The 12,130-nt window shown below is 40.8% G+C and overlaps 1 protein-coding gene across 3 annotated transcripts in view; it reads right to left on the bottom strand.

Moving 5' to 3' along the window:
• The window catches only part of NFATC3 (nuclear factor of activated T cells 3), a 139,667-nt gene extending 128,403 nt beyond the window's left edge, over positions 1-11,264 (bottom strand). For 2 of the 3 annotated variants that reach the window (XM_043600899.1, XM_043600898.1), the window contains exon 1: positions 10,301-10,723. In XM_043600899.1, the coding sequence (XP_043456834.1) occupies positions 10,301-10,403 (103 nt within the window). In that variant the 5' untranslated portion in view covers positions 10,404-10,723. Of the gene's footprint in view, positions 1-10,300 lie in introns of all 3 variants that reach the window. The other variant, XM_043600897.1, reaches the window with a different exon arrangement.
• Positions 11,265-12,130: the final 866 nt, after the last annotated feature.

The following is a 12,130-nucleotide window of genomic DNA, read 5'->3' as shown; positions in this document are numbered from 1 at the left end:
ACCCTAATCAGGACAACACGGGAGGGAGTTGCCAAAGAGAAAGGCCAAATCCTCATTACTTGAAAACCTAGAACAACATGACCTCTTGACCTCCAGGTCCGCAAGGAAGCAAAGAAAAGAGGCCTAATGGCTAAATTTGGGCCTAGCACAGTTAGCTGTGCGGTACCTTCTATTGATCTGGCTGTAATGCTGTACCATTTTTCTAGAGCAGGCAGGAGTAGAGGCATCATTTCTCAAGCAGCCATTCTGAGCCAAAAGCAGAAAATCTAGTCACAAGAACACATATGTAACTTGTAAGCCCTGTTTCACCATGAGTCTTGGTTTCATCAAATGAAAAACTGACTATTTCTGTACTTCAGCTCTGAGAGGTGAGAGGCATAGGAGAAAGAGCCGGGGGGGGGGGGGGGGGGGGGGGGAGAGGAGAAAAAAAAGGGTTCAAATGCCAAATCTTCCTCTCTCTAAATGCTCAAATCTGTCATTTCTGTTTCCTCAGGTATAAAACGGAAGTAACACACACCTCTTCAGATTATCCTAAGACTTAGAAATAATGTACATAAAAATATCTTGCATACAACAGGTACTCAATTAAATTAAGTACTTACCTAATAGAACACTAACAAAAAAGGAACAGTTACCAAAATGATCAAAATTATAAGCCGTGCAAAAACAACTCTATAATTTTCAAGCAGAAATCAAGCAATTTACTAGACAAGAATGAAGGAGTAGGAGTCAGGTCCTCAGATCTTCCTTTTAGAAACTGTTTAAATAACACTGGACAAGTAAACTTAAACCTCAGTTTCCTCTCTTATAAAACGAAAGGACTGAATTAGCCTAAAACTATCCTGTGCTTTTTAAGCAATGTCACACAACCAGCAACAAACAGGAATCTAGAACTTAGACCTAGCTCAGCACTACCTCAAAATACTATTTCTAGAGTGACTCAAAAGAGAAAGGCACATGGATGGCAGAGGCAATTCAGATAAATGGGTTCAGGGAAAGGTTTCACACTGGGACTTAAAAGAGATGAATAAAATTAAAGATGACAAACTTGTTATTAACATACAGAGTGAGGGATATAAAACAGGTAGAGCATAATGAAAAAGACCAGGGTGGAAGCAGGTTGTAGATGCAAGCAAGGAGCAAGAATCAAAGATGCCCTTAGCTGCGACTTTCAAAACAGATTTTGGAGGAATAAAATATGAAGAGAAAATTTCATGAATCCAAACGTCATTTTTACTGAACAGCCTCTACTGAAAGGAGATGAAAACTATAAACAATTTAATAGAAAAATATCAAGCTTCTCTGAAACTCTTATGTTGCAATAAAAAATGAAAAAGTAACATTTAGATGAAACTTTATTTTCCCCAAAGGGTTTTCTTTTATAAAGGACAAGTTTATTACTTCTATTCCTTTAGTATCCAATATGATCTCACAAATGGCAAGATGTAAGACATAAATTTCGGATCCTGTTTGCTCTGAAATGTTCACAAATCAGAAGATTTTATATGTCAATTATTTTTGTGAGTTAATCTCTATCAGTTATATAGTAAACTTAAAAATCTAGTCTTAAAATTAAGACCAAGTTCAGTAGTTTAATTTCATCATAAATCTAAAAGTTCAAGGAAAGTGACAGTACTTAATAAATATTAGACTGATAGATACAAGCAATATGATCAAACATTAACATTTTAAAAAACAATTTCAGGCCCTTAAATTACCAAACAATAAGTGAATTATTCTGAGCCCACAGTTAGAAAACATTTTAAAAATTAAAAAATACCTATTTAAAAGCATATCATAAGATCCGTTCACCTCCTATTTATGTATACTAACTCACTTCACCATCCTACTACTAATTAAAGAGTGAAATAAGTTTTGTAAATCAGATATACCACAACTAATTTTTATCCTATTTATTTGTTAAACCAGTTTTTTAAAAAATTACACGCAACAGCAAATCTCACTAACTTCACAATGCTATTTTAAAACACTTTTCCTGGGGTGCCTGGAGGGCACAGTCAGTGAAGTGTCCAACCCTTGATCTTGATCTAGGCTCAAGTCATGATCTCACCGTACGTGAGTTCAAGCCCCACATCGGGCTGTGTTGATGGCACAGAGTCTGCTTGGGATTCTTTCTCTCCTTCTTTCTGCCCTTCACCTGCTTGTGCACGTGTATCTCTCTCTCTCAAAATAAATAAACTAAAAAAAAAGAAAAAAAAAATTTTTTTTTTTACTATACTAACCTAGAACTTTAAAAACTTGAAGAGTTTCTGAATGCCATTTTTTAAACTTTCTATCATGCAAATTTAAAAACATACACAAAAATACAAAGACTGTTACAACAAACTCCCATATACCCATCATCTAGCTTCAACAATTTTTTAAGTTTATTAGATTTTTTAGGTAATCTCTATACCCAACATGGGGCTCAGACTCACAACCCCAAGGTCAAGAGTCAAATGCTCTTCTGACTGAGCCAGCCAGGCACCCCTAGCTAGCTTCAACACAACTTTTGAATGTCATTTTTTTCCTGTCATTTTTATTTAACAACCTTTTTTACTTCAAAGCAATACCAAAAAATATTTACATTTAAGTACAACTCACAAACTGTCCATTAAAGTGTTCTGGCCAATGATTACCTTGATAGGAAAAAATGCTTTCAGAAATGTTTTTCAGGGGCGCATGGGTGGCTCGTCAGTTAAGCATCCAACTCTTGATTTGGCTCAGATCATGATGTCATGGTTAGTGATATCAAGCCCCGAGTCGGACTCTACACGGATAGCCTTGAGCCTGCTTGGGATTCTCTCTTTCCCTCTCTCTGCCCCTCCCCCTCTCAAAATAAACAAATAAACATTATAAAAAATAAACATTTAAAAAGAAGTATTTTTCAATGATATAAATTAACATCACCAGAAGTTATTAATATTAATCTCAAAGCTCATACAATCCTAATTTCTAATTAAAATAAACAGCAAAGCTGATAAAAATTTAACACAAAATTCAGAAATATAAAAATTATTTTAAAACACTAAAAACAGTTATTTAAGACATTTTAGGGGCGCCTGGGTGGCTCAGTTGGTTAAGCGTCCGACTTCAGTTCAGGTCACGATCTTGCAGTCCGTGAGTTAGAGCCCCATGTCGGGCTCTGGGCTGATGGCTCAGAGCCTGGAGCCTGCTTCCGATTCTGTGTCTCCCTCTCTCTCTGTCCCTCCCCTGTTCATGCTCTATCTCTCTCTGTCTCAAAAATAAATAAAAGACGTTAAAAAAAATTTTTTTAATAAATAAATAAAACATTTTTAAAAATTTAAACTCTCACCTGCTTTTGTAACGTAAGACATACTGAAACTTTGCATTTTGTAGTTAAATGGAGCTTCAAAGTTACTTCTCCGGTGTACCTGGGATTTTCTAGCTTTCACAGACATGTAGTTCCCTTACACACAGGAATACCAACATGATAACCAGAACTGTCCCAATGATTAAATTTCAGCTAGCAATTCAAAGAAAGTTCATAGCCAACACTATTTACTTATTTATTTGTTACTTTTTTTAGGTTTTTTTTTTAAGTTTATTTATTTTGAGAGAGAGAAAGAGAGCAAGTGTGGGAGGGGCAGGGAAAGAGAGGGAGAGAGAGAATTACAAGCAGCCTCTGCACTGTCAGCACAGAGCACGATATGGGGCTCGAACTCACAAAGCATGAGATCATAACCTGAGCCAAAACCAAGAGTCAGAAGCTTACCCGACTGAGCCACCCATGTGCCCCTAAACCACACTACTTAAATCTTTCAGGTCCAATTGTTCTTCTCTTCTAAAGTCTACCAAGCAGGTGAGAGTCATGCAATACAATTATATAAATATTACCAGAAATGCTAAAATATATGCAGATTCACACTATGTTTAAAGTTAAAAGTATGGCTCTTTAAAAAGCTTACTCCTGTTTGTGACTCTGCTAAGCCTCCAAGAACAAACTCACTCCTCTTAAATTCCACTGTTACTTGAACCTCAAACGGCATGCCTGAGCAAATTTGATGACTTGGATTTTGTTTTAGAAGCCAGGCTTACTGCCAACTTGGTTGTGTCTACTCCCCTGACCCACCAGAACAGCTTTAGACAACACCTCCCTTATTTATGTTACTGCTGTGAGCAAACTACAGCTTACTATCAAATGTGACTCAACCTACTCAGGTTTCCTATCTCTTAAGAGTAATGCGACTGACTTCACGGTATCATGGCTTCTTCAACCCCACCTCTTATTTAAAATAAAACATCACCATCATCATCTACCATCATTATCACCATCACCAACTACTCAATACTAATAAGGAAAGTAAAGGATGCATTAAACTTCATCATCAGTAACACAACTGCGTATTTTCTCTTAATAGGTATCCGTTTTTATATATCAGTATTTTGTTATTTTCTCTGAAGAAAAACAAATTTCGTATTTTCTTACCAAAAATGTCCTTGTGATCACATCTCATTGAAAAAGTAAATAAAGAGCAAAACTCAAAAGCAGGACTTGGGATTTGCCCTCAATAAAAATATATACAATTACTGGCAAAGTTTACTGGTTGCCCCAGAAAAGGCAAGTCATAATAGTAAGTTGATTCTACAACTTACACTAAATTAATAACTTAAATGACTGTAAATGCCTAAGATACAGGCCTTACAAAACTCCTACAATTTCTTGACCATGTATGTAATACTCAATTGTTATATTAGGTAATATAACTACTACAGTATTACCTCTACGAATAGTTTAGAATATATTCCAAAATATCCCTTTTGTATTGGCAAACGGAAAACCTAACAAAGTGCAGGTATAGCAATGCTCTTCCACTTTTGAAGTTTCAACACAACATGTGACATTGAAATTTTTCTTCTTCAATTTTCCCCATATTCACTCAACTACATTTATTCATTAACCTCCATCACAAAATTCTGCTAATGCCCCCAGGAACATCTACCCTTATCAGGGAAAGTGTCAAACAGAATATTAAGTTATTCTTCCAACTGAAATGCTGAAATGTTTATCAGTGATGCAATCACCAAATACATATTCTCACTTATATTCAAGACTAAAGAAAAAGCTGACCTATGGTATGAAAGTAAGGCTCACCAGTAAACATCTCCTCTATACACTACCTAACGTGCTGTACAAACATACCATTAAATTTCTACAGGAAACCAGAGAAGTAACTTCCCTTTTTTCATACTGATTTAAATATCCAATTATACTTAGTATGGGTAGCAAATCTACCAACTTTCACACCATACTGAGTTAACAATTTGATTCAAGACACTAGAAAAATATAAAAGCTAGGGACCTTCAGCACTTTTATTTAGTAAGATATGAGAAATGAGGTTAACAAAAAGAATAAAAGATAAAATACAAAAGTCTATGACAAATATTTCAACTTACCTAAGTAAGGTTTAAATAACTGGATCTCCTATCTGCCCCTATTCTCTCTCAGTGTTTTAGTTTAGCATAGGAAAAAGGATCTAGGGAAGAAGAGGAAATAAAAAATAACCTATCATCAGGGTGTGTGTGTGTGTGTGTGTGTGTGTGTGTTAAGAAATGTTAATTACCAGCACTTAATGAGTACTACTGGACCAAGAACTGTGCTAAGAGCTTTAAATACATCATCTCATTTAACATGGATAAAACAAACACTTTAAAAATTATCAATAGGGGCACCTGGGTGGCTCAGTAGATTAAGTGTCCGACTTCAGGTCACGATCTTGCAGTTTCAGAGTTCAAGCCCCGCACTGGGCTCTGTGTTGACAGCTCAGAGCCTGGAGCCTGCTTCAGATTCTGTGTCTCCCTCTCTCTCTACACCTCCCCCACTCATGCTCTGTCTCTCTCAAAAATAAACATTAAAAAAAAAAATAAAGACTATGACAATCATCTAGGAAAAGTTCCTCAACTTTATATGGGAAAAAGTTGTGTACTGAAGTGCTATCTGATGAAATTACACTTCCTATCCTAAAGTAAATTTCTTATAAAAATACACATTGTATCAACGATATTTCTCCCCTCTTAAAAAAGCAACATTAGGAAAGATATTATGCAGTCAGTATACAGCACACACTCCTCCCAGTGACTCTCATTCAGGACTAGAGAGTCAATATTTAACAACGAACCAAACCCTGAGAGTGAAACTTTGAATGTGAAAAATTATGACATCAAACTGGAGATATACAAATAATAAATAAATAAATAAATAAATAAATAAATAAATAAAGCACCAGAGGCTGCCCTTTATAATGGCAAATAATGCTAGTGAAATACATGAAACACTTATCAATTTAAAATTCTCTATTTACTATTGAAGTATGTCTTCATTTTGAAGCTAGGTTATTAAGAAAAAACTTAAAATAGTTTGATTCATTTATATATACATATATATATATATATATATATATATATATATATATATTAATGTTTATTTTTGAGAGAGAGAGAGACAGAGCACAACCAGGGGAGGGGCAGAGAGAGAGGGAGACAAGAATCCGAAGCAGGGTCCAGGTTCACCTGTCAGCACAGAACCTGATGTAAGGCTCAAACTTGGAAATGTTGAGATCATGACCTGAGTCGAAGTCGGATGCTTACCATCTGAGCCACCCAGGCGCCCTGATTCATTTTTAACTGGAAAAATTAAAACTAGCACTGACCTCATATTAAAAAAGAGAGAGAGAGAGAAAGAAAAAGGCTAAGGACTCCAGGGTCTTAATTTCTCCTCTCTCTCTCTGCTCTCTCTCTCTTCTCTCTCTCTCTGCCCCTACCCCTTGGCTCTCTCTCTCAAAACTAAACAAGCATTTTTTTTTAAAGTCAATCATAAATGTATCCAACATTATCAAGTATCGAATCATCTAATGTGTACTTTTAATAAGCTTGCTCTTAGGACATTTACTAATTCGGCCCCTTAGCTTGTCCTCAGTTCCCGTCCATTATCCTCTCCACCAAATATTTTTCAAAAGTCTTCTGTATGGAAAGTTAGAGGTGATACAAGGACTCTTACACCCTCAGACAGATGGAAAACCTGCTGCCAAAATTACCAAGATCTACTGTCTTATGGAACTGACTGATAAAAGCCAAAGAATTGAAACAAGTCTCAATAACTTCCTCTACCTCAAAAAAAAAGTGAGCAATGACTCAAAACTTAAGGAGTATTTATTAACTCAACAAATACTTTATCACTCTTATGATAAAGGCACTGTACTAGGCACCGATCATATAACTATGAACAAGATACAGACACTATCCCTGCCTTCATGGAACTTTCAATCCAGTAAGGAAAAGAATCCAAAAACAAGTAAACACACTGATATAACCCAACAATGATCTGAACTCTACCAAGCAATTTTATTCTCATGGCCCACAGTACTGCATATTATCATCCTAAAAGCATGTCAGTTAATCCACTTAGTTCCTTCAAACTACACACTCTAATTATGCTTATTAAAATGAAAACGTGGGGCTCCTGGATGGCTCAGTCAGTTAAGCAAATGACTCTTGATTTCAGCTCAGGTCATGATCTCCTGGTTCAAGAATTCGAGTTTTGTGTCAGGCTCCATGCTAATAGTGTGGAGCCTCTTGGGATTCTCTCTCTCTCTCTCTCTCTCTCTCTCTCTCTCTCCCGCTACCCTCCCCCTTTCTAAAGATAAATAAGTAAATTAAGAATAAATTTTGGGGCACCTGGGTGGCTCAATCGGTTGAATGTCCAACTTCAGCTCAGGTCATGATCTCACAGTTCTTAAGTTCGAGCCCTGAGTCAGGCTCTGAGCTGTCAGCACAGAGTCTGACTCAGGACACGAACTCGCAAACTACTGACAGCTCAGAGCCTGGAGCCTGCTTCAGATTCTGTGTCTCCCTCTCTCTCTGCTCCTCCCCTGCTCACATGCTGTCTCTCTCTCAAAAATAAAGATTAAAAAAATTGTTTTTAAGAATAAACTTTAAAAAATAAAATAAAATGAAAACTAATTTTGCAAACAAGTAGTTTTGAATATACAAAACATCCTGCCCAGCAGAATTTTTAACTTAGCTGCTACGTGTTCAAAGCAGCACTAGTCAAGATAACTGAAGGATAGAAACAGCTCAAATGCCCATCAATGGATGAATGGATAAAATGAGGTATATATAAAATATTCAGCCATAAAAAGGAATGAAGTACTGCTGTATTCTACAACATGCATGACCCATGAAATACTACGCTAAGTGAAAGAAGCCAGACACAAAAGCCCACATTTGTATGATTCCATTTGCATGAAATATCCAGAATTGGTAAATCCATACAAACAAATCCCATATTAGGCCCTGGGAAGCCAGGGACTGGGAAGGGACAAAGGAGAATGAGGAGCAACTACTTAAATAGGTTTGGGATTTCCTTCAGGAGTGATGGAAATGTTTTGGAACCTGATAGAAGTGGTTGCACAACACTGTCAATGCACTAAATGTCACTGAATTGCTCACTTTAAAATGGTTATGTCATGTATATTTCATCTTAATTTGAAGAAGAAAGAACACTTAAAAACAGCTGCCATAATATTTTAAAGTGGACTTTTTGTCAAATGAAACTATTCAAGTTTAAATTTGGGAATTTCAGTTACAAGTCAAGTTTCAAACCTTAACACCTACTAGACCCATTTTAATACCGAAATGGTTTGGAGAGTTTTATGGCAAAAGTAATCTCTTAAAAAGCTGTTTTCATAGCTTTAAATGCTGTCCAATACTTTGGATGTACATACAATTCCTACTTACATGAGAATACTATGTTATTGATCATGAATTTGCTTTACAGCATTCTCTAATCATATCTGTCCTCAGTAAAAATTTGCAGACATCAACTATTTATTTTCTTATAATAAAAATACTCATTAAAACAAGTTGTTTTTACTTTGTTAAATCTCAATAACCTAAACACATAATTCAGTGCCACTACTCTCCACACATGTCACTTTCCCATTTGTGCCTATGTTATAACACACACCACCATTCAGTCTGCCTGGAAGCAGAATTACTTGGGTTATATGTCCCTCTCCCATTTCCCAAGCTCCTTGAGGGCCCTTCAGTCCTTTTTTGCACCCATCATAACACTACAAAGTACCTAACAGTATCTTCAACATACAAGGTGCTCAAGTAATGTCAGTGGAATTGAAATAAATGTACTTTGCTGAAATAATTATGCTAAAAAGACAACATATGAAGACTAAAAGGACTAATAAGACAATACCGTCCAGAGAATCCTTAAGCCTCACGTTTAGGCATGTTTTTCATTGCAACTCTACTGAACAGTCTACTGAACATCATGAAGTAACTCAACTAATACCCAGAAAGAATAAGGATTAATCTTATCCATCTCTTTTGAAGTTCGTCTACATATGAAATAGGGAAACTGAACTTAATGAACCACAGTATTCCAAACCAGGTCACAGGAGAGCTCTAAGTCCCCAGCCATCCTGTTTCTATTTCCTGATTGGTCTGACCTCCAAGCATTACGGTGTTCAACCTTCCCAATTCACGACCTCCTTTAAAACATCTTCTGAGGTGGGCTTTTAATTAAAATAAAAACTGACTCCCAGAACTTTCTAGAATTATGAACAGGGCACCCCACTTTTCTTAATCTTTCAAAACACTCTGCTCAAGAAATGTAGTTTTCAGAAAAGACCCGTTATAGTTACACTTCGAATTAAATGTGGGCCATAAACTTGCCCAAGTGTTAACACGATGGCATTACTCTAAGAAAGCAGATTTAAACAGACATGTGCACGAATTTCAGAGAACTCTTACACCTCAAGAATGTGCATCTTTAAAACAAAAAATATTAAAAACCTAGGAAAGATGAAAAGTTAAGTGCGCTTACACTTCACAGGGTCAGCTTTTTCTCCGCACCACGCTGGCAAAGCAACGACAAGCAGACACCACTTGGGCAGTGGCCCCGACCCTCAGCCTCCAAACCGCAGGCGTCCACTGGCCATAGGAGTCCCGGAGTCGAGTTCCCCACTAGTTCGCATCCAGCCAAGCCCGCGGCCACTTCCACGTCGCTGCGACCCACACAACTCTTCAAGCGATTTAAATCTGCTCTTCATTCACCGCAAGCACAAACACACACACCCACACCCACACACACAAATCCGCTCTTCGCTCATCGCGCGCGCGCGCGCGCACACACACACACACACACACACACACACACACACACGGTATTACTAAGCCCCAGACAACCAAGCCACCAGGGAAGCGGCGAGCTCTTGCGAACGAAGAGAGGAGACGCTTTTCGGTCCCGCCCCGCCCGGCACCCACCTGCAGGCCGCGAGCCCGAGGACGGCGGCGCCGGCGCCCCGTCCTCGCCAAAGACGAGTTTGAAGTCGAGCTCGTCGTGGGCGCCACAGTTTGCAGTAGTCATCGGCGTGGCCCAGGGTGCTGCGGCTCCTCCTCTGGCGGCGGCGGCGACGGAGGCGGCGGCAGCGGCGGCGGCAGCTCCTCAGCGCCGCTTCATGCCCGGCCGCTCGGGCCAGGAGGTCGCGGCTCCGCGGCAAAGTTTCCGGGCAGGGACCGTGACACCGAGCGTTCCGTTCCGAACTTGAGAGCTGGCCGCGCGCCGAGCCGCACCAGGAGCCGCCGTCACAACCCGTCGCTGGTGCCTAAGCCGCCACGGTCGCCTTAGCTGATATTCCCCGCCCCCCAACAGCCGCCTCAGCCAGCGCGCTGCCGCGCAGGGCTGCACGACTAACCCCGCCCCCTACCGCGCGCCCATCAGAGCGTGCTGCGCATAGGCCACTAGCGCCCCTGCTAGCCCAATGGCTCCGCCCCATCAACGGCCTACCGCGTGATTCCCTCTCCGGGAGAAGGAAGTCACGTGCCTAAGGAGAGCTGGATAACCCCAGTATCTCTTGGGAGTTGTAGTTCGGCCGCTATCCTTTCCTCAACTTCTAAACCAGGGCCCTACACCCGCTTGTGAGGCGGATAGCCCTCTGTTATTGGATTGAATGCAATCCAATCCACCCGCCAATCGAAGATCCCATTCCTTACTGGGCAGAGCTCACATCGAATATGGTTATGGCTTCGGTGAAGGGCGGCTGAAATGTTACTCTAATGGCTGGGTTTGGGGAATGTGTCAGGGCCCCGGAGGGGTATTACGTGAACGCCACTCACACTCTCATCCCGCCACCCCAACCCTAATGGCGGAGCCTGGGGTGAGGCCCGCTGAGCTTCCAGCTCGGTTGGGGCGGAGTCCGAGGAGACCTGCGCTGCGCGAGGAGTCCGGAGTCTCTGCTCCTCAACGATGCAGATCCACCCCTTCGGGGCGGGGCCTGCTCCCGGTAGCGGCGCCTTTGTCCGCGCCGGCTAGCGAGCAACTACTCCCTGGAGGACAGCCAGCGCGTTAGAGGACTCGGCAGAGCCCCATGGGCAAAGTCTGCCCGTTGCTGTAAGCCGACTGAACCAGAAAGCCCGTCGTGAACTCGCACCACTCACGAGCTCGGAGACCTCAGCATCCCGGTGCACATCCGTGAAAGGAGGGCCCGATACCCAAAATGAGTGGTTTGTTAGTGGAGAGGAAGTGACACTGTCTGAAGAACTGTTTTTCGCTCTCGGTTCCTCCCCAGCGAGACTGTCTTCCCTTGAGACCCAAGACGCCTCCTCCTGGGCCTGGGGTGGAAGCTGTGCCAGGGGACGCTAAGCCTGGATTGTTTACTTAGGACTCCAAGAGGCAGGGTGGACTGGGAGCTCGAGAATTGGGAGAAGGAGCGGTGACCTACTTCCCTAGCTCTAGGCCCCAAAGGGCACAGTATCAATAGAAGCATGTTGCGTAGGAACTCAGGGCACTAGATCTCGGCCTTGGGTGCAGGTGCAAAGGCCCAGGAGCTCTCCCACAAAAAGGAGAAGAGGGCAAAGTGGAGTGCTTTGCAGAAAGGTTTCAATATATGGGCCGATACCTGAGCTACCAGGGAGCCCTAGGGAAGGCCTAACTAGGCCTCAAGTCAGGAGGACAGGTAATGTCCAGAGCAGATCAAATGTTCATCTTGGATTGGGCAGAAAACTTTTCCTGCTGAGTGCTCTGTACCCATACCTGTGCTGAACCTAGGAAAGCAGAGATAAATTAGTCTCCCTTCAGGAGAGGGAGAGAGGACA

Source organism: Prionailurus bengalensis, chromosome E2, assembly GCF_016509475.1.
Source record: "Prionailurus bengalensis isolate Pbe53 chromosome E2, Fcat_Pben_1.1_paternal_pri, whole genome shotgun sequence".
Taxonomy (NCBI): domain Eukaryota; kingdom Metazoa; phylum Chordata; class Mammalia; order Carnivora; family Felidae; genus Prionailurus; species Prionailurus bengalensis.
The sequence above is the reverse complement of the archived record's forward strand: the minus strand, read 5'-3'. Positions and strand labels throughout refer to the sequence as shown.